The 19,143-nt window shown below is 42.2% G+C and overlaps 1 protein-coding gene across 1 annotated transcript in view; it reads left to right on the top strand.

The window, feature by feature from the left end:
* The first annotated feature begins 6,166 nt into the window (after nucleotides 1-6,166).
* Nucleotides 6,167-19,143, top strand: part of LOC134452411 (multidrug and toxin extrusion protein 1-like) — a 29,582-nt gene continuing 16,605 nt past the window's right edge. Inside the window, exons 1-6 of the mRNA XM_063202800.1 lie at nucleotides 6,167-6,686; nucleotides 11,157-11,258; nucleotides 12,046-12,114; nucleotides 14,603-14,751; nucleotides 15,294-15,336; nucleotides 17,526-17,570. Coding sequence (XP_063058870.1) covers nucleotides 6,513-6,686; nucleotides 11,157-11,258; nucleotides 12,046-12,114; nucleotides 14,603-14,751; nucleotides 15,294-15,336; nucleotides 17,526-17,570 — 582 coding nt within the window. The 5' untranslated portion in view covers nucleotides 6,167-6,512. The remainder of the gene's footprint in view (nucleotides 6,687-11,156; nucleotides 11,259-12,045; nucleotides 12,115-14,602; nucleotides 14,752-15,293; nucleotides 15,337-17,525; nucleotides 17,571-19,143) is intronic.

Genomic DNA, 19,143 nt, shown 5'->3' on the forward strand with positions numbered 1-19,143 from the left:
TTCCAGACAAAGTCATCAATACATTGGTAGAGCAGCGGCCCACACTACAAAGCTGGTTCAGGATGAGTTAAGGTTAAGTTAAAGTGAAGTGCCCGCACCTACTTTGATGTCCTATAACTCCTGAATGACAAAAGCTATGACTACGAAACTTTTTTACTTGTCCTAAAATGAAGTTGGCTACAATGTGATACCAAAAGATTAGGTTTATCATTTTTGTTGTTGCCATGGCAACGGTTTTCTGACAGGTACGCCTGACCAAAAATCACTTATCTAAGTCTCATCATCTTCACTTTTCATATTTTTTTGCATTTTCATTAGCATCAGACACCCTTGTGAACATTTGAAGTGGTCTGATGCACATAATAACCAAAATTAATGTGCATTACCCAAGTTAGATGGAAAATACATTAAGGTGACATTTTGGGCAATAAAATCAGGAAATGACATCATAACGACATCATAATATACAATAATGACACCAAACTGATGTCATTCATAGATCTTTGGCTGAAGATCATTCCCTCCAAGTTTGGTGGTCATACGCCATTCGGTTCCTAAGTTATGACGTGGGGGTCAAAAGAGCCCCCCCCCGGTCCCAGGAATGCCAAAAAAGCCCGGTCTGGATAGGGTTAAGAGGTAAATCATTTAATACAAGAGCTTTTCTTCATAAAATTAGGACTCCAGGCTCTTCTATTAGATGATTTACCTCTTAACTTAACCGTAACTTATCCTGAACCAGCTTTGTAGTATAGGCCTCTGAACTATACACCAAGGCAAGGGTAACCTGAGGTGGGTGATGCCAGCAGTGTTAATCATTGAAACACATAAAGCCCTTTGTATTGTGTGTACAGTGACCTATTACAAAAGGACAGATGGTTCTGATAAGATGTAAAGTTTCTCATTGTATTCTCCAACAACAAGCAAATGATCCAAATGAAATATCTCCTCGCTGCCAGGAAATCTCATCAGCTGTCTCATTGTCTGCCTCATTGACTTCAGTGTGTGTGCTCCTTTTAGCAAAGTCTCTTCTGTAGAGTTAGAGTTGTAGAGTCATTTTATTGATCCCCAGGGGGAAATGAAGGTGTCCCATACAGTATGTAGCTTATAAATACACAAATGCCCATATGGACATTTCAAGATGCACATAACTCGGGTCAAAGTTAGGGGAAGGGGAAAAATGGAGACATACATACATCAATACTGAAGAAGACACAAGGACATTACACACAACATTGCACATATATTCACAGGGACAGATCTCCCTATCCCACTTGCGCACACACACACACACACACACACACACACACACACACACACACACACACACACACACACACACACAAGATCAAAAACTAGAAAGTGTCCAAAGTGTCTAGGTGCCAAGTCACTATGCAGTCCAAGGAAGAGATCAGGGGCCAAGTATCACTTGAAGGTGTGTGTGTGTGTGTGTGTGTGTGTGTGTGTGTGTGTGTGTGTGTGTGTGTGTGTGTGTGTGTGTGTGTGTGTGTGTGTGTGTGTGTGTGTGTGTGTGTGTGTGTGTGTGTGTGTGTGTGTGTGTGTGTGTGCGCTCATGCGAGTGTATAAGCATGTGTGTTCATCACAACGTGTGTGTGTGTGTGTGTGTGTGTGTGTGTGTGTGTGTGTGTGTGTGTGTGTGTGTGTGTGTGTGTGTGTGTGTGTGTGTGTGTGTGTGTGTGTGTGTGTGTGTGTGTGTGTGTGTGTGTGTGTGTGTGTGTGTGTGTGCTCATGCGAGTGTATAAGCATGTGTGTTCATCACAACGTGTGTGTGTGTGTGTGTGTGTGTGTGTGTGTGTGTGTGTGCTGTGTATCGTTTGTCCTCCAGATCCTGGTTTGCGCTGGTGGTGACCTTGGTGTCACTGTAACATTTTCTTCCTGTCCTGGCCAGATCCCGGTCCATCACTGCCTGTTGAGAATAACGTGTGTTGGTTTGTGTGTGTGTGTTAATGTATGTGTGCGTGAGCGGTGTGTGTGATCTTTGTGTCAATGTAGCATGCCGTCCATTATTGCCTGTTGAGAAGCATTGGGCAGAACACAATGCACAATACCCTCTTGTCCTTTTTAACCATGCACAGTATGTTCTGCGTTCTTGGCTTTTTGGTTTTCACCAAACGTTCCAAGTGTTATCTGGTGAGAAATGCAAGTTCCCCACCACAGCTCACATGTCATTATTATTTGCACACAGAATGAAGTTTCACAGAAAACCAATCAAGTTTATTATTTTTTTATTATTCATTACCTAACAGAGTATCTGTCCAAAAACTTATGATCATAATATCAAGGATAACATACTAAACTCTGGTTAGTATCATACAGCTGCCCTTCGAGGGATGCAGTGAATTTCAAGATGAGAATACATGTATACTGTATGTCATTTCATACATGAATATAATACACAGGTTATAATGTTGTCAATCACATGTGATTCTAATTCACAATAACAGATACAGAATACATTGTCCAATAACAAGATCATCCTTCAATGGTGAATGTGGTCCTAGTTCAAAAGGATAGTAAATATGGTTACTTGGTGATTACTGTGATTCACATTCAACGGCACGTAAGCCACTGAGACACTGAAAGACACATAGCTGCTTATTAATAACAAATATCATTATTTTCTTTGGTTAATGACAAGTGGTCACCATTCTACATTGTGCGCTCCTGATTTGAAGGATAAAATACAAGATATGTGATTAGGCCCATCTGATCATTCACACATTGTATGATCATTAATTTAACTGCTGCACTTGTGTCACTGCGTGTTCTGCCTTTAAATGATGTGTTTAACAGATACTTTATTTCCACAGTATCCAAGGTAATGTCTGCATACCACCAAGCAGGATGAACCGCATCCAATAGGATTAACTTTGGACTCAAGAGGATGCTGTCTGAAAGGGATGTTCACCAGGGTGGTGGTCCAATTTATCCATGAAACTTCCCACTTTAAAATGACAGGTGTTTCTGTAACCCCTATAAGTCTACAATATATTCATGCGATATACAGGGGTTGGACAAAATAACTGAAACGCCTGTCATTTTAGTGTGGGAAGTTTTATGGCGCAAGTGGACCAGCCTGTTGGCCAATCTTCATATGTGAAGGTTCAATTAGCAGGGTAAGAGCACAGTTTTGCTCAATATTTTGCAATGCACACAACATAATGGTTGACATATCAGAGTTCAAAAAGCTTCCTCTTGCGTCCACAGTTAACCCCTTAGCGCAGAGCCTATGTTATAACCTTACTGTCACCAAAATTGTAATGGCTATGTCTTAATCTGACATAAACATAAGGCTCTCGGTACTGTCATGCCGAATGTTGTTATGATGTAGTTGAGTATTTTCAGCAAATAGTGAATAGGCCCACCGGCGACCCCATCTGCAGTAAGAGGTTAATCCTGTTGGATGTGGTTCATCCTTCTTGGTGGTATGCAGACATTACCTTTGATATTGTGGCTCTTGATACATCACAAAGACTTGCTGTCTCGGTGAAAGATGCAACAGTTACACGTGCACCAAGAATTTCTCCTTTTTGAACTCTGATACGTCTCTCATGATGTTGTGCGCATAGCAACATTTTGAGCAAATCTGTGCTCTTACCCTGCTAATTGAACCTTCACACGTCACTTTACTGGTGCAATGTGCAATTAATGAAGATTAGCCAACAGGCTGGTCCACTTGAGCCATGAAACTTCCCACACTAAAAAGACAGGCGTTTCAGTTATTTTGTCCAAGGCCTATAGTATAGTAGGCTAAAGTACGCCGGCCTATATAGTATTGTAAAGGTGGCAAAGGTACTAACTTTGGATTTTTATTGTGCAAAACAATAGTCCTGCTCATATTACTCAAACATCATGTTATATTGCTCTTCAAAGAGAGGTCGCTTCTCTCTCGTCCTCCTCTGATTGGCTGACTCCTGCCATTCTTCTTCTGTCCATTATTGTCTCCTGATAAGACTCACGTGGCAGAGGGCAAAGTTTAGTCATGCCCTGACAGGCTGCTACACAGCTCTTTAACACTTTGAGGACTACCATGATTAGAATTTTGCCAAAATTTTGAGTTCTCATTACGATGTCATAATGACTTTTCGAGATTTTTTCACACAGACTTTTATGGGAGCTGTAGAGTGTTCAAGTAAAATTCTAGAAGAACTGGGGAAAAGTCTTGACTCCTCAAAGGGTTAAAAGACCTGTTAAACAAGGGAATATTCTATATTTGAAGGGTTTCGTTGCAAAACGGTGTACCGTATATCCATTTTGTAGAACTTTAGGAAATGTATATTTTTGTATTGGGCATTCCATTGCAAAATGCAATTTATCTAATAACTAGGTCTAAAAAGTATGTTCTCAAAATATTTTAATGGCATGAATTTACACATAGGCCAGGTGATAGGACCTCTAAACAGTCATTTCCAATAATAAAATGCAAAAGTAAAAATTAGTGGATACACCGTTTTGCAAGGAAATCCTTCATATATCTTCTTTTTCATTCAATTTTATTTTCATATATGATTTATACAAAGAAATACATATAATAATGTTCAGGAAGTTGTTGAACTCATTTTAAGCCTTCTACAAAGGTGAAATGATTACCTCTCTATGGCTGTAATGGAAATGTTAGTTTGTTTTTCCATTTACAGCAAACCTACACAAAGGAGGGACTCGGACAAATACAGAGAGCGGTACTTTTCAAAATGTGCTGCACCACAGTGAGTAAATATTGGTGCTGGTTGGGATAAAAGTCTCACACTATTACCAGTCCAGGAATCAAAAGTGCAACGGGGTCAGAAGCTATACAGCATCTGCCATTGGAGGACTATAGCAGTTGTGCAAGAATGAAGAGGGTGACTGCAAGGCTGGGCTGCATGGGACAATAAAATCAACCGGGCATTTTTGGCACAAACTGACACCTCACACACATACAACCCACTTTTGAATAAAGTGAAAGAAAGCCCATTGGGAAACTCCAACTCCCATTGTCATTGTGACACAGCACTCCACAGCACTCAAGTGAACACTGCACGCTGCACACAACGAAATTGCATTTATGCCTCACCCGTGCAATCTCTGTGCTATCTCCTGCTTGATTCAGTCCACTGGCTATATTGAAGATGGGCCACCCCCTGTAAACTGGAGGCCAGGCCCCAAGAAAAAAACAACAACAACAAAAATAACCAAAAAAATCAACAGAAAAAAAATCTTTGTTGTAAGAGCGTTTCCTGGACTCAAAATAAGTGCTCTTTGAGGTGCTCTTTGGATGGGCAAATGTAGAAGAAGGAAAAATGTGCCTTGGTTTTTTGCCTTCTTTCAAAAAATCAATAGAGTTGGCCCTCTGGCGACTGTTGTACCGGGAAAATGGCCTGTATGCCTGATGACCAGTCCAGCCCTGGGTGAACACTGCAGAGAGAGAAAAAACACAACAGGGCAAAGGTTGGAGTGTGGTGTGCTGCAGGCAGCGTCTGACACAGGAGACTGCAGCTGCAGCGTCTCTGAAGCAACATGAGCTCTTTAGTAGTTAGTTGGATAGGCCTAAATAGCCTCCAATAGTTGGAGGTAAAATATGAATGCAATTGAACAGAGACTGATAACATATTGCTTAATCAAAGAAGACCAACATACTTCAACCCAACCGCCTTCAAGCCTTTAGCTATTTAGTTTATTGTTGTGTTTGTACGTCCTCATTTTTCTTTTGTGCTTTGCAACATTTCAGTCCATGCAAATGGAGATTAACAAAATAGCACCAAGCTTAAAAATTGTGAAAAGGGTAGGAGTTGTGTAAAAAAAAACAATGAGAGAAGATAATTTGTTAGTTCATTTAAAAGTCAGGTCATGAGCTGTTATTGACTGTGACCCAACTTTTTTGTTCAAATGTATTGTTGTGTAATGGAATACTACTGGCAAATACTCCATGCACAACAGTATTGGCTGTTTACATGGACATTCCTGATAAGATTACCAACATTTAAGACCACAAAACCCCTCCTTTGCCCTCTTTCCCTCTCTCTGAGTTACTGTGTCTACCAGAACCAAGAAGGCTGAATTGTGGCCTCTCTCTCTCTCTCTCTCTCTCTCTCTCTCTCTCTCTCTCTCTCTCTCTCTCTCTCTCTCTCTCTCTCTCTCTCTCTCTCTCACACACACACACACACCTCCACCCCTGCGACATGAATTTGTACAGGCTGCATCAAAGACTGTGAGCAAGACAGAGAGAGAGAGAGAAACAGTTTGCACGTGCATGTGTGTGTGTGTGTCTGTGTGCACCCTCAATCTCCTTGACTTTCTACAATGGATTTACAACTGGATCCGTGAGCCTCACCGGAACACAGGCTATCTTTCTCCTCTGGGTCTCTCGCTACCTTGAACATTTAAAAAAAAAGAAAACCCCTCTCTCTCTCTCTCCCCCTCTCTCTCTCTCTCTCTCTCTCTCTCTCTCTCTCTCTCTCTCTCTCTCTCTCTCTCTCTCTCTCTCTCTCTCTCTCCTCTACTTGCCTCACGGGTGAATGGATAATGCGGGGCTTCCAGAGGCTGCAGGAGGAGGGCTGCCGGTTGCGCCGCAGCTGAGCGAGGAGACGGCGGCTAGTGGCGTGCTGTTCCGCTGGGGCTGGTCCAGACGAGTGCTGCCTCTGCCCTACAGAGAAGAGCTCTACCATGTCCTGCGCCTCACGGGCCCTCTGGTGAGTGGTGCTGAGAACACACACACACACACACGCGCGCGCACGCACACGCGCACACACACACACACACACGCACACGCACACACACACACACACACACGCACACACACACACACATGCACGAACACACACACACACACACGCACACACACACACACACACACACACACACACACACACACACACACATGAACACACAAACAAAGTCATTACGTAGTGAGGGTTGGTGAAAACAAATACTACTGAGCTGAGGAGGATGATACCAATGGCTTTCCCCAAAACACAAAGAGGAATTCTTCTGTTATACAGCCCAGATCCCCAGGAGACTGGCCAGACCCAGAGATGAGTGTGGGAAAGCAAGCAAATGAGACGACCATTGAAGAGGCACGCAGCAGGAAGGCAGAGGCCACTGAACAAGTGCTGCTCAAGTGACATGAGGTTCTGATGCTGTGTGTAAAATAGGAGCTGCAAACTAGCACTACAAGCAAGTTAAATCATCAGCAGTAACGATCGTTTTATAATAATAATTATTATAACATTAATATCAATGACAATAATAATGTTTAACCAAGTTTCATGAGGGACAATTAACTGTGTGCATTAATTTGTGTTGTTACGGGGAGTTTGGAGTCAGGTCTGTGACTGTATGTTTGCATCCCTAAATAATCACAGCCTATTTAACGTGACACTTGCTGTACCGGACAAAAGGATATGGTGACAGGATAGCAAAGTGTTCTAGGTTGTATGTCAGTTTGTATGAATGAAATCAGGGCTGGTCTGGGGAAGAAATAGGGCCCGGGCACTTTTGGCATAAAGGGGCCCCTCATAAGAAGCTCACCGGTGGGCCACCGCACCCTTTTTTGTACATGGCTGAAAATAGGGGCCCACGAGGGTGCCGGGCCCACTGGGAAATGCCCGCTATGCCAGTCCAGCCCTGAATGAAATACTAGAATGTCATTATGACAGATTTGAGAATGAGTGACTGTGTGCATGAGTGGCATTTTGTTTATCGATGTGTATGTGTCATGATTCATCTGCTTGTGTATAGTCATGCCTGAATAAGCTGGAAGGATGCTTTTGGCTTGTGGTATGTGTGTTTGTCTATGTTATTCGTCATTATATACAGTGCCCTCCATAATTATTGGCACCCCTGGTTGAGATGTGTTTTTTAGCTTCCAATTATTATTATTTTTTTCTAAATAATATGGGACCTTAATGGAAAAAAGAGAAAAATCCAACCTTCAATACAAGTGCATTTATTCAGTGGGGAAAAAAATCCCACATAAAGAAATAATAATTTTGACATCAAAATAAAGTGTGTCACAATTATTAGCACCCCTGGTGTTAATATTTTGTACAACCCCCTTTTGCCAACAAAACAGCACCTAATCTTCTCCTATAATGTTTCACAAGATGGGAAAAGACAGAAAGAGGGATCTTCAGCCATTCCTCTTTGCAGAATCTCTCATCCAGAGACCTGGGTCCTCTCCTCTGTACTCTCCTCTTCAGCTCACCCCACAGGTTCTCAATGGGGTTGAGGTCAGGGGACTGAGATGGCCATGGGGAGGAGCTTGATTTTGTGTCTGGTGAACCATTTCTGTGTAGATTTGGCCATATGTTTAGGGTCATTGTCTTGCTGAAAGACCCAGTGACGACCCAGCTTCAGCTTTCGGGCAGAGGGCAACAGATTTTGATTTAAAATGTCCTGGTATTTCAAAGCATTCATGATGCCATGTACCCTAACAAGGTTCCCAGGGCCTTTGGAAGCGAAACAGCCCCACAGCATCACTGACCCACCCCCATACTTCACAGTGGGTATGAGGTGCTTTTCAGCATGCGCATCTTTCGTGGTACGCCAGACCCACTTAGAGTGTTTGTCGCCAAAAAGCTCAATCTTGGTCTCATCTGACCAAAGCACACGGTCCCAGTTGAAGCCCCAATACCGATTGGCGAACTCCAGACGCTTGCGTTTATGATTGTGAGTGAGGAAAGGTTTTCTCTGTGCATGCCTCCCAAACAGCTTGTTGGCGTGTAGACAGCGCCTGATGGTTGATTTGGAGACTTTGTGACCCCAGGATGCTACCATTTGTTGTATTCTGTGTAACAGTGAGCTTTGGAGATCTTTTGATTTCTCTTACTATCCTCCTCATGTGCGTGGTGACAAAATAAACTGGGTCCTCGTCCAGGCTTGTTTACCACTGTTCCAGTTGTTTTGAACTTCTTAATTATTCCTCTCACAGTAGATATGGGGAGCTGCAGTTGAGTGGCAATCTGAGTGGCCTCTGCCTGACCTGTGAAGGTCGACGCACATCTGCCTCACTTGTATGCTGTGTTCCTTTGTCTTTCCCATGTTTAAGAGTGGATAAGAGAAATGGCCTCGGTGTCACGTCATATTTCTACCCCAGGGAAACAGGAAGTGATGAATTACTAATTAAATGTTCCTACATACTCTGGTTAACTTTGTAAACTACTGTAGAAATGACAGAAATGCTTCAATTATATTTATTTCCTGGGAATTGTTAAGGGTGCCAATAATTGTGGAACAGGTGATTTAATGAAAAATAATTATTTTTTAGTCAGGGATTTTTTTATTTTCTTACAATTCATTTGAGTTGAAGGCTACATTTTCCTACATTTTTCAGTGTGACAGTATTTTTCTGCAATAAACACTGAATTTATTTTAAGGCTTTTAACACATCTCAACCAGGGGTGCCAATAATTATGGAGGGCACTGTACGTATGTGGATTAGTGAGTTTAACAAATATCTGCAGTATGTCACAGAAGTGAGTATGCAGATTCATAGGTATATTTTTTCATAGGACAGGAGCCCAAGGGAGGGGGGTGGGTCATTGAGCAGGATACAGCTGAGTGGGGGTGGGGAGTAGTTCTCATTAGGGGGCATTAGTCTATTTTATTTTTCAATACGAAGGGGGGTGTTGTTGGCAGGCTTATGATGAGGTCAGGAGGTCGTTGGGAGGCTTATGATGAGGTCAAGGGGGCGTTTGTTCAGAAAAAGAACCACTGATCTAAAGCAAATATGTTCCTCATGGTCTCATCAGAGACAAACAGACCAAGGATATGGATCACAGGAACCATGATGTTATCTTGGTCTGACACATTCATTTTAGATGGTGTCAATAGCATGTATGGTAAACAAGTGAGTTTAACAAAAAAAAAATGTCTCACCTGTCCAGTCAAGCATGGTAGTGGGACTGACATGGTTTGGGGTTGCATGCTGTCCTATGAAAAGATATACTTACAAATCTGCAAACATGTGAGGGGTGTACTCACTTCTGTGGCATACTGTAACAGATAACGGATGCAGGAGACAGAAGCAAGACGGCATTGTGTTCCTTGGGACAAGATGGAAGAACTGGCTGATTGTACACACAGACACAAGTGATTAGATATCAAAACTAGTAGTGTTTGTATAACTGGGTTAACTTAGTATAAAAACATGTTGTATGGGAAGGTGCTTCAGCTCTGGTCTTGCAAAGGGACAGGATGCTAGCTAGTAAAGGCATGATCATCAAACTCAGAATGCTTTATCTACTAAGTAAATAAAATAAATAAAAGCAAATGGATATTGGAAATGGACACTCTTCCACTTTTCTTCAAAACGAACATGCAGGAATTTCAGCCAACACATACACAACATAGATGGTTTTAAAGCAAAGGTAGAATGGTGAAAAATGCAACAAGTGTGTACATGTCTTTGTTTTTTTTGTTTTTTAGCCACCCATTTTCCCTCTTTGCAGTACCATGTTTACGTCTATGTCCAACACAGTCACAGTCCACTTCAATTGCATTTTATCACCATCTCCACAAAATTTCATGACACCCTCTCGCAATCAGTGTTTACAATCAACAAAATCATGTACAATTTGCGATACATTTTCAGTCATTTAGATACCCTTTTGAAAAGTGTTATGCATTACGATCAAAACCTAAAATGTATCCAATGTACAAAAGCACAACATTCTGAACTTTGTCAGAGAAATTAACTTATTATCTGTGAAGGTGCACTGTGTAGGATGGTGACCAGAGTAAAAACAGTGCACCTTTAAAAACACACATAGGCTACAATTTCTTTTTTTTGGCATATACCGTATAGTATATATTGTTAGTTTGTTACCAATCTTACGTTTGCACTGTATTGCACTCTATATCCCCCCCCCCAACCCATTAACATCTCCTCTGGAGCCCCCCCCCCGTTTCAACATTACACCAGTAAGATCATGAGAATACTTCTACTCCACTGCCTGCCTGCCTGCGTGCGTGCGTGCGTGCGTGCATGCGTGCGTGCGTGCGTGCGTGCGTGCGTGCGTGCGTGCGTGCGTGCGTGCGTGCGTGCGTGCGTGCGTGCGTGCGTGCGTGAGTGAGTGAGTGAGTGAGTGAGTGTGTGCATGTGGATCAATAATTACAGACCTATAGTAATTCTTGTGTTCTTGGTGTATCTCTCTCTTCAGTTCATCTCCAGAATTCTCAACTTCATGATGCCCTTTGTCATCACCATCTGGTGCGGTCACCTTGGCAACGTAGAGCTAGGTGGATATGCTTTGGCCTCAGCGGTAAATATGAATGTGATGCTGTTCACTCTCTGCTGCTCGTCCTCGTGCTCATTCATATCTGCAATGGAATAAGTCAGGGATAATTGATGAGTGCGTATCACAGGAATAATAATGCACACCTAGGTGGTGATGCGGGCACGACGCGAAGCAGCATTATCATAGATGTGCATTGTTTATAGAATATGTGTGCCCGTTAAATGAATAATGTGGGACAAAGTGGTTAGCAACACATTGGTTGGCCTATTGATTTTAGTTTTTTAGTTTAGGGCATACAGATACAAAAATATAGAATAGTTTCCTGACTAAATGTTGGGACAAAATAAAGACAAAGTTGTCTTGTCATGCTAGTTTTTATTACTAGAACCAGAGGTGATTAAAAACATTTAAGAAATATGTTTTATTTCACTTCTTAATAAGTATTGTATCACTGAAATCCCATAACATTAACCCACTTACAATTACCTCGATATTACCTTAAAGCCATATTGTCTCATTAAAAATAAAAATAAATAATTGCACCAGAATCCTTCCTGTCCACTACAGCTTACACCTGGCAAAATTGGACAGTATGGCTATAAAATGGAACAATAAAAACAACATTCATGAAAATTGGAGAGCTATTCATTACTCAGAGCTAGTACATGGAGAGCTATTCATGTGCTAAAAGACTGATTCCAATGTTCTCTTCCTGTCATCTCTGGTGCCAGTGTTCTCTTCCTCATCTCTGATGCCAATGTTCTCTTCCTCAATGTTCTCTTCCTGTCATCTCATCTCTGCATCTTTGCAGCTCATCAACTGCACCACAGCTGCCACAGGCTTTGGCCTCGCGATGGCCTGCGACACGCTGGTCTCTCAGGTACACACGTTTCACTTTTTCACTCCTTTCTTAAATACAACATAAATAACAGCAAAGAGAAATAGCAACCTAGGCTGGCCCCCTGGCCAGTGCTAGATGCATGTGATCTTGCTTCGTCCGAATAGGCTACTGTAGTAGACACTGCCTCCTTACCAGTAGCTGTCACGCGGCCCCCTGACCATTAGTTTCACTGTAGAAAGCCAGCCAATAGTATAGCCTACACAATTCGCCTTCTACATAGAAAAGCAATAGGGAAGGCAGTGGGGACTTTCGGATGAAGCCCTTGTGTTTATGTGTGTTTGGTGCCCCCTGCAGATGACCATAAACACTGCAGGTGAACAAACAGCCAGACAGGGTCATTGCAATGCCTGGCCCAATTTCCTCCGGTAGTTAGATAATAATAATAAAAATGCTTGATGATTTAATTTGTGAGTAATGAAAACTGTCGTCCTCAAGAAAGTTGTTGAAAGTTTAAGCTGCTCAAAATTGATTGCTTCCTGAGAAAGTGGGTGGAGTTCCCGAGTTCTCCAGAGCTCAGAAAGTACTTGCATTGCTCTTGACCTGACTAGTAGCAAGGCCGAAGGTGTTACGCCACTAGGAAAGCCTACTGTATACAGTATAATGTAATGCTGTGCATATCCAAGGTGCAGGACAAAATGGTGAGGCAACTATGAAAATAAAGTTGAATGTTCAGTCTGATGGCTGTAGCGGTAGCTCGCTTAGTGTAGCTTCATTTAGTGAAAAGAATAAAAACAAAACGGGAGCACCTGTGCAATCATTCATCTTTATTTTCATAGTATACTGTAATTACAGTATATCACGAAAGTGAATACATCCCTCACAGTTTTGCAGATTTTTGAGTATATCTTTTCATAGGAAAGCATTACAGAAATTTCACTTTGACACAATGATTAGTGACCTTTTAACAACATATTTAACCGCCTAAATTTCTTGTTCACTCAGAAAAAAACAAAATACAGCCATTAATATTTGAACATGTACTCACAAAAGTGAGTACACCCCAGATTAAAATCCGGTAGAGAAGGGGCTGTGTTGGCTCGAATCGTCTCGAAATGAAAAGGGATGAAAGGGGAGGTCATTAGTGTGCGTTTCAACCTTGCTTTGCATTGAACTTTTACATTTTGAGTCCGCATCTGCCTTAAATAGATTGGTGTGAGATTTGAATGCAATCCTATGGAGAATATCAATATCTGCTTCAGTAGTCACAGTGCATGATGACATGCATGTTTCTTTAAGGTGTATTTCAGATTGCCAATGTTGACAGCATTCATGCATCCCCAAACCATGTCAGTTCCAGTACCATGCTTGGCTATTGAATAGAACTTTTTTGTAAAACTCACTTGTTTACCACCGCACATGCTTGACACCATCTAAAGCAAAATTATTTATCTTGATCTCAAGAGAGATGAACAGACCAATCATATGGATCACTGGAACCATGTCGTGTGATCTGAAGAGACCAAGATAAACAAATATACTTTAGATGGTGTCAAGCATATGTGGTGGTAAACAAGTGAGTTTTACAAAAAAGTGTATCCTATCAAAAGCCAAGCATGGTAGTGGGACTGACATGGTTTGATGATGACTTTGGAATTGTGTTGTTGCGAGGCTATAACGTAACAGGCATGCTAATAAAGCACAATATGGGTTTTAATTTGAGTTTGGAACTTCAATGAATTTAAATGATAGAGTAAGATCAGACCATATCCCACCCTCCACGGAGACGGATTCCTCATGGCTTTTGCCAGACTGATTGACAGAGTCAACAGTCGGCTATTCGACCAGGCTAGTGATTTACACCCCTGGTTGGCTATTTACTAGACTAATGCTTCAGCTGGCCTGGCCCCAAGTCAGCCTCTTGACATGATGTCTAGTTTAGTGTGTGTGTGTGTGTGTGTGTGTGTGTGTGTGTGTGTGTGTGTGTGTGTGTGTGTGTGTGTAGTGTGTGTGTGTGTGTGTGTGTGTGTGTGTGTGTGTGTGTGTGTGTGTGTGTGTGTGTGTGTGTGTGTGTGTGTGTGTGTGTGTGTGTGTGTGTGTGTGTGTGTGTGCACAATACAATACAATTTCTTTCATTCCTTGTTGAAGCAATAATAAAAAACAAAGTAAAAAAGAATAGTATGTATAACAAAACTATACTTTGGTAGCATAATTAAGTTATGTAATGGCCGCTGGATGCATATGTGTGTGCTTGAGTCTGAGATTGTTTGTCTTATTGTGCATAATAACTACAGACAGAGATTCTTTAAGTAGAGATATGCCAATGTAATAGGTTGCTATGGGCACCTAACATGACCAGGTTCCGGTCTGCCTAAAGGGGCGTGTCATAATACTCCTAGCATTGAATAGAACAGTCCTTAGGTCTGCCTAGGTCTGCCTAAAGGGGGATTTCCCCCCTTCCCCTTGCAATAATAGAACCCGGAAACAATGGGCCAATGGAACCTCTCTCTCTCTACTCTCTCTGGTACAGACGTTTGGCAGTAAGAACCTGAAGCGCGTGGGTGAGATCCTGCAGCGCAGCATCCTGATCATCCTGCTGTTCTGCCTGCCCTGCTGGGCCGTGCTCATCAACTCCGAGACCCTGCTGCTGGCACTGTGGCAGGAACCAGAGGTGGCCAGGTGAGGGTGCTGTAGGCCAACACACGACACAGTGTGCAGTGCGCCCAACACCAAAACCAGGTCGAAGTCACATCACGCTGGGTCAGTGGTTGAGAGGTTGAGTGGTTGAGTGGTGAGAGCCGGGGATCCCTGGGGGGCCGCGAAGGGATACTAGGGGGGCCGCGGAATGTTGGCAGAAAAAGTATAGCACATCAAAACGTGATAACCCTCAGTAAGTGGTAGCTTTCTTTTATATTTACTGGATTTTCAGCCAGTAGAGTTTGCTAGGCCTAGTATAGGGCCTACATAGCCAGGCTGCGCCCTCCTAGTGACACAACACCTTCAGTCAAATAACACATTACAGTGCGAGTATACACCGGACACTCGCATATTCACGTTTCATATCCTTCCTATAACTTTACTTAGTGGTTATAATTGTGTTATCTTACTCCTTGAAAAGAACCTTAAATCAGGGGGCGTTGAGTTAATATCTCTTGATAACATCTAAAGAGCCTTGCATACAGACAGTAGCCTATACCAAATTGGTGTTTCCTTTATTTCAGGATAACGCAGCTGTATTGCCTGGCCTTCTTGCCTGCTGTTCCAGTAAGTAACGTTTAACTCTGGTGATCAAGACATTTTCGTTAACACTATATTTGACGCCGGCGTAATACGTAGTCAAGTCAAGTAGGTTTTATTGTCAATTTCTTTACATGCACTGGTCATACAAAGAATTTGAAATTACATTTCTTGCTTTCCCATACAGACATAGACTAATCTAGGTAAGGACATAGACAGTATAGACATAGACAGTACTTATACATGGACTTAAGACAGTATGGACATAGACAGTGCTCATACAGACATTTAAAGTGCAAGACTGGACAACAGAAGACTTGTAGAGGACATACATTAAGAGGTAATTGTTGTGCTTTTGTGCTTTTCCTAAAAAGTCCTTTATAGCGTTCTGACATAGTAATAGTAGCATTTTGAAGAAAAAATAAATATTAAAAAGGTCTGTCAAGTACAGCAGCAGCATGTGTGTGTGTGTGTGTGTGTGTGTGTGTGTGTGTGTGTGTGTGTGTGTGTGTGTGTGTGTGTGTGTGTGTGTGTGTGTGTGTGTGTGTGTGTGTGTGTGTGTGTGTGTGTGTGTAGTATGTGTAGTGCAGGTAGAAGGGGCGGTGTGCGTCTGTGTGTGTGTTCTTATGTCTGTGTGTATGTGTGTGTGTGTGTGTGTGTGTGTGTGTGTGTGTGTGTGTGTGTGTGTGTGTGTGTGTGTGTCAGTGTGTGTATGTTTGGGTTTAGTGCAGAAAGTGCACTGTGCTTGTGTGTGTGTGTGTGTGTGTGTGTGTGTGTGTGTGTGTGTGTGTGTGTGTGTGTGTGTGTGTGTGTGTGTGTGTGTGTGTGTGTGTGTGTGTGTGTGTGTGTGTGTGCGTGCGCATGTTTTGAGTTAGTGCAGGTTGAAAGTTCAGTCACAAATATAGTAGTGCAGGTGGAATGTTCAGTCGCAGATATGGTGGTGGGGGATGAGGGGGTGGGGGGGNTTGTCAGTGGCCTTGCTGGCTGGAGGCTGACAGTGGAGGGAGAGTGGGTTGAGTGTTCAGTATCTTGATCGCTTGGTGCATTGTGCTGCTCGCCAGCCTGGTGGTACGGGAACGGAGGCGCCTGTACCTCTTTCCAGAGGGCAGGAGGCTGAACAGTTTGTGTGCAGGGTGGCTTGTGTCTTTGATGATCATCAGTGCTTTTCGGGTGAGGCGTGTGGTGTAAATGTCCTGCAGGGAGGGGAGTGGTACTCCAATGATCTTCTTCGCTGTGTTCACAACACGCTGGAGTGTCTTCCTGTTTTTCTCCGTGCAGCTTCCTCCCCACACTATGATGCAGTTGGACATGACATAACAGTATCATAACAGACATATGTATTAAGTTCATTATGTCTAACTGTTTAACTTAGCGGTTTATTTTGCCTTAAGTTTTTATCTTTTACCTGACATGTTTCGATGGTGTTACTTCCGTCTTCATCAGAGGGTCACTGTGATGTTGATGAGTGACGTGCTATAAAAACATGTCAGGTAAAAGATAAAAAAGCTTTTGCATGTCTTCAGGCAAAAGAAACCCCTAAGTGTTTAAGTGTCATAACAGTATCGTAACAGTCATGCGTCAAATACATTATGTCAATGTCATAAACATATTATGACTGTCACTGAGTGACATTCGGTTATTGTGAAGACTGCCCTTTTCATGACCATGAAACATTCATGACATTGATATCATGTGTTTGACTCGTCCATGACTGTGCCATGACATGGTTTTGACACTGTAATGACACTGTTGCATCATGGGTATGACGTGGGTATGTTAGGAACCCCGCTGCCTCCAGTCAGCCACACCTGCTCTGTCTGAGAGTGTAGTGATGTGTCCAAAATCGTATGTAACCAGTGTATTTCCAATGGTTCTCTGGAATGTACAATACAATTGTGATTTTAAGCCAAACCTACAGGTGGCAGTGTTTGGGTACTCAATATTTTTGGTGTCACAAAGCATTCGTACAGCACATCATTATGGAATTGTAAAATGCTCTCTTCAAGACGTGGCTATCTAAACTCAGATCTCTCTTGTTAATGGAGAACATCGATCTATCCAACAATCTATAATTGATAGAATACAATTCTACAAGACTTGCCATAGACTATCCTGCAGAATTTGATGTAGACCATGAAACTAATTTGATAGGCCACTCACCTCTTTCTATTAAATGAGTTCATTTAATAACCATTTTTATCTTTTTTTTTCTCCAGGCCATGTTTCTGCATCAGCTGCAGGTGTCCTACCTACAAAATCAGGTAACTAACAGGTATACTAACTACCAGGGCTTGACACTAACTTTTCGCTTGCCTGCCATGTGGCTAGTGGTTTTCCTGAGCTATTCCAGCTATTCTACTAGCCACAAATTTGATATTGTTTTTTTTCTTTATCATTACGCTGTTCAGCTAACCTCAGAAGATGAGTGCACATAGCTTTCTACATGGAAATAAATCAAACAAGTAGAAACTGAGTAACTGAGCTTTTTCTTGAACTTAGATAGAAACAATTGATACACAAGGCGTGTACGCAACGCAGAATAAATGCTATTCTGATATGTCATACCATTGAATAAGGTGTGGCACTGTAATTGTTACCAGCCACAGCCAAGTTTTACCAGCATTTGGCTGGTTGGCAGGTGCCAGTGTCAAGCCCTGCTAAGTACAAAGGGCTAGGTGGTAGTTATGGATAAGTGTTTAGGGAGGAGAGGGGTTCTGTGTTCGAGTCCATTCTGCCAGGTGGTTGGGTCAGGGGAGTGAACTAGCAGCACTCTTCATCTTCCTCCATGACTGAAGGACACTGAGCATGGTACCATCCCACTAGCCAGGCCGTGCCCTCCTAGTGACGCAACAGCTTCAGCGTTGCTACCAGTCAGGTCAAGAGTCAATGCAAGTACTTTCTGAATTCCCGCAAATACGGGAACTCCTCCCACTTTGTTGGGGAGAAAACAATCATTAGCAAACCAAGGGAGGCCATTTGGGAAATGCTGTTTGAGAAATGTTAATTGTTGTGCTCTTGGTCAGACCAAGTCTCGAAGAGATTTGAAAGTCGATGATAATCAGGCTACCATCCCACTGCTCCCATAAGGCGTCATTTGGGCTACTCCCCTGGCAGGGGTGAGGCATAAATGCAATTTGATTGTGCACTGAGTGCTGTGTAACAATGACAATAATACTTTCCCAAGGCAACATAAGTGTAGATAAGCGTAGACCCCACCTCTCAATAGCCTGTCTATAGCATCAGCTGATTTTAACACACGTCACTAATCAACTACATGTGATGTGAGTGACCCTCTGATGAAGACGGAAGTTACACTATCGAAGCGTGTAATAGGCCTATAATATAATATATATAATATCCTCAGTAGTTAATTAGGTGTTCAACGGTTACTCAAAATAATTCTAGTAACTGAAACTTTATCTCGTATACTTGTCCAAGTGTCCATACATCAGTCCTTTCACGAATTTTGCTTGATATTGGAAATTTTTCAATCCAGCTGTGGAATTTCTGTTCTTTTCACGTCGCATCTCAACATCAGCAGAAAAGTGTCCTTAATTTAGGATCAGTAGATTCATTACAAATCGCAAGTCAGGAACTGTCACGCAAACTCTGAGTGAGATTAACATTAACAGTAATTAATACAGTGATAGGATATCCCTTGTGAAATAAAAATACATACCATAATATAACATATATTATATTATCTTATCCCAATATAATATAATATCATATAATATACAGTCCCAGGAAAAAGTTTGTACACCCTTTGAAATTTCTTACATTTCTGTCATAATTGATCATAAAACGTGGTCTGATCTTCCCGGAAATCTCAAG

This window comes from Engraulis encrasicolus, chromosome 7, assembly GCF_034702125.1.
Source record: "Engraulis encrasicolus isolate BLACKSEA-1 chromosome 7, IST_EnEncr_1.0, whole genome shotgun sequence".
Lineage (NCBI taxonomy): Eukaryota > Metazoa > Chordata > Actinopteri > Clupeiformes > Engraulidae > Engraulis > Engraulis encrasicolus.